This window comes from Echinops telfairi, unplaced genomic scaffold, assembly GCF_000313985.2.
Source record: "Echinops telfairi isolate 266 unplaced genomic scaffold, ASM31398v2 ScPeMD7_7469;HRSCAF=8507_0, whole genome shotgun sequence".
Lineage (NCBI taxonomy): Eukaryota > Metazoa > Chordata > Mammalia > Afrosoricida > Tenrecidae > Echinops > Echinops telfairi.
This window is the reverse complement of record NW_022111372.1, coordinates 60,976,563-60,980,435: the sequence shown is the minus strand read 5'-3', so window position 1 is coordinate 60,980,435 and position 3,873 is coordinate 60,976,563. Positions and strand designations below refer to the sequence as shown.

General features: G+C 49.3%; 1 protein-coding gene across 1 annotated transcript in view; it reads left to right on the top strand.

Annotated features, from left to right (window-relative positions):
• TENM2 (teneurin transmembrane protein 2) overlaps positions 1-3,873 on the top strand; it is a 1,165,990-nt gene that overhangs the window by 899,829 nt on the left and 262,288 nt on the right. Inside the window, exon 6 of the mRNA XM_045284698.1 lies at positions 3,787-3,861. Coding sequence (XP_045140633.1) covers positions 3,787-3,861 — 75 coding nt within the window. The remainder of the gene's footprint in view (positions 1-3,786; positions 3,862-3,873) is intronic.

The window sequence follows — 3,873 nt, the reverse complement described above, 5'->3', positions numbered from 1 at the left end:
CGCATGAGGTTTTCCTTTTTCACTGTGGAGGGTTAGGGACAGATCCTTTTCCATTCAGCCTCCGTAGATGTGTGTGCTTCCTCTCGCTGGTCGCTTTCCCTCCACTGGTTCCCTTCCGCCTCCTCTGCCAACCCTGCTGCACTTTGCCCTTGGGTAAGGGTGGCCCTTTTGATTTCAAATGGATGAATATTCGAAACCACTGGGCGTTTCTTCCTAGTCTTAGACCGGGTGGAATTTGAAACACCAGTGGCGTAGTTTCCAGCATTCCAGCAACGTTCAAGTCACCACCGTTCAACAGACTAATCATCAAACTAGCCCTCTCTTCGAGGGCTCGCCGACATTTTACTCAGTGCTTCCCTGGCCCGTCCTTTATGCCTCTGTTTTGTGTATTTCTTATTTATAAGATGATAGTGGTCCACAACCCAAGTCCCCGATTAACGTTTAGGAAGTGCCTGGGAGAGTCCTCACACTGCTGGACCTCTTACCCTTTCAGACATGTGACCTCACTCTGGCCCGTATGGAGCTGTTCGTCCACCCATAAAGAGAAACCCCGACAAAGCGTCGTGGGAGAAATTGGTTGAGAGACTTAGTTCTCGACCCAAGCCCCAGAACAGAAGCAGGAGGAGCAGAATAAGGGCAGGCTTGTCGTAGTCAAAGGACTGCATCCCTGTCACTGCTCTCTGAGCCTTTCTCCCAAGCCCTTACATGCATGCCCTAGCCAAAAGGACGGCCTCCTTTTCTTAATCACGAAACAGAAGGAAGATAGCTGACCCAGGTGGGGAGAAAGTGCAACCGAAGGTCAAGGTCAGGCATTCTCCATAAAGCTCTTGCCCTTGAAGGTGGTTATGTCCCTGAGAGAATTCTCATGTATTTACGTAGCGTCCAGCTCAGCCTTTGAAAATGGGCCCAGACTCGAGTCTCATACCTGTGGCTGTGCCTTGGCTGGAAGGAGGGACAGAGCCTGTGGCCCAGAGGCACCTTTTCTCCTCCTCCCATCTCCATCTCGAGTGCCGATTTTTGCCTCACTTCCAACAGTGGTCTGAGATGTTTCTTGTACACCTTGACCCAAATTCTTTTCACCCAGTGGTAGTTTTCTTGTTTTCAGAAGGCATTTTATAGAGAAAGAGTTAGAACAGGAGAGATTCTGGAGTAGCCCCTACAGAAAGGATGTGGGGGAGGGAGACCTCTGGGAACAGACAATGCAGTCGCCTGAGTGTCGGTGTGTGTTCAGCAGGAGTGCGGGCTCTTGCTGCTCTCCCCAAGTTGGGGGGGGGGGCTGTTCTGCCCCCTGGTGTGACGAGATGGAGGACTCTAGGAGGAGAGCACTTGCCACAAGAGTTTGCACATTGACAGGGCATTGGGGAGGTTGTCCTCTTTGTTTGATGGCACTACCCCGCTTCCTTGTCTAGCTGTGAAAGTCAAAGTTTAGTGAGGCTCCAGCCTGCCTCCGCTGCACCTGTATTACCTGTCTGCGTCTACCTGGAATCGCAAGGAGAACTTCCAGTAATGAATGGCCTCTTCGAGGCAGAAGCAGCTGGCTCCATGCAAGCCCTGAAAACCCAGTAGGTTCATTTAAAAAAATCATTTTAAAATAACTAATTCCTTGTCACCCTTCACCTGGTAATTACAAATCGGAAGCTATCGTTATCTAGAAGCCGCCACAATTAGTTCCATTTCCTGACCTCTATGCAGCGAACATATGTCATTATTTGAGGCATTAGGAAGCTGGTCTCTTCAAGTAAGTGACCTACATATAACAGATAAACTACGGGAGAAAATTAGGTGTTACCTTGGCAGAAAGTGTGTAGTTAAGTCACTTATGCATATTTATCATCCCGAACACTTGCGACAGTGGGGCTCCCATTGGACAACACCCTCTAGGAAGGCGCCGCAGTTCTGAGGCCAGGTGTGTGTAAGAAACAAGGTGCAGGCATCCACACCGGGACACAAGGACACCTTCATTGGGGCCATGGTCTGAGCAGCATTATTTGGAGATGGGCTTTTAGCTTTAATAGAATGCAGCCGGACTTTTAGTAGTGGTAGGCATGCAGAATTAATTGCTGTGTGAACAATTTCCTAAGCATTGTTAATTGCATTTCCTGTGGTTAATTGTTTCTCCCACCCCTGCATCAAACTCCAAAGGTCTCCCTGTCAACAGCCCTTGCTCGTCCTTGGTGCTGCCAATGTAGCAACAGTGTCCACTTGTGTCCGGTTGAAATGCCAGACAGACACGGCAATTATTGTTGGATAGGAACCATGCAGAGGAATCAACTGCGGATTTGCTCACAAATGAAGTGTTCCTTAGATGAGGGCTTTGAAAGCATACAGGCAGTTGGATTTGCCTTTTATTCTACTTGGTAAGAACAAAGGAGACCTGGTGACATAGTGGTTACCTGTTGGGCTGCAAACTGCAAGGTCAGCAGTTCAAAACCACCAGCCACTCGTTGGGTGAAAGATGAGGGTTGCTACTCCAGTCAGGGCAGTTCTAGTCCATGGTAAAAGGTCGCTGCGAATCAGAATTGGTTCTGTGGCAGTGAGCTGGAGAATAACTCACCAAGAGCCTTGAAGATGGGATGTACTGAACTTGGGAAACTAATTGGGGGCAGAGAGAAAGTGGCCAGGGAGGAGTGAAGAAGTAAGTTTGGGTCTGAAAGTTGAAGTGCACATGGAAGTCAAACAAGAGTTCTACCTCCCGGCCTGTTCACTTAGCCAAGAAAAGGCACCTCAAATGCAGACACCACCATCACCCATCTGTCCATGAAGGCTTACAGGAGGGAAATGCAAAATGGCTGTGGAAAAACTCCATTATCTTTCCAAGCCTTTTTGCCACCTATTTTTTGAAGCCGTCTTGTGTGTAGGTTGTAGGATGTTGTTTCAGCAAAGCCTCTCGGCTAACATAGACTAGGAAGAAAGCCTGATGATCTACTTCTAAATCCTGAAAAAGGAATGGCAGTCTCATTGTGCATGAAGTCGCCATGAGTAAGGGGACCAGGGGACCACCTTACAGCACGAACAATCGCAATATCCCCTGGTGAAGTGTGTGTGTGTGTGTGAGAGAGAGAGAGAGAGAGAGAGAGAGAGAGAGAGAGAGCTTGAGATGGAGGAAAATAGCCTTTTTCTCAAGAAAGTATTCCTTTTTCATTCCCTGGGCTTTTTCTACAATGCACCAAACGCTGCCAACATCTCATGAACCTGGGACTGTGGGAAGGGAAGGGAAAGGAAGTCTTTTTAACGTGTAAAATAGTTCAGTCGTTTGCGAGGTGGGCAGACACTGCTGGCCTCGCTGGGATGTCCGAGGAAGTGCAGTCAGGGGCGTACCTGGGACCACCGAGGTAGCCTCCTTTGGAAACGGAGTCACACTGGAAGAAAGCTACCTTTGGCAAGGACCCTGGATGACCAGACAGAAAACACCCTGCCTTGAGTGTGGAAAAGGATGGATGGGATGGGATGCGATGGGATGGGGTGGGATGATTCCCTGAAGGTGACAGAAATTCCAAAGATGCAACCCCTGGTCCTCTTGGTGGAGGCACCGTTTGGAAGCAATGGGTTTTATCTCCTGCTCCCTGATCCCCTGACCACAGGTCACCCTCTCCCTCCGAGGCTGTGAAGGTGGCACCGGAGGAAGTGCCCAGATCAGTAGTGAACCCCTCAGCCTGGAGCAAGCCATTTTTTAAGCATAGGCTTCCTTACAAGGTAATGGCTTGAAAAAGGCAAGGGGCCCGGCCCCTGGACATTTGTAGCGCTGAATTATCTATTCATATTTTCATGACTTTGTCTCTCTTGCAGCAATGCATCTGCTAGGACTCAATTGGCAACTCCAGCCGGCAGACGGACACACCTTTAACAATGGGATAAGGACCGGCCTACCAGGAA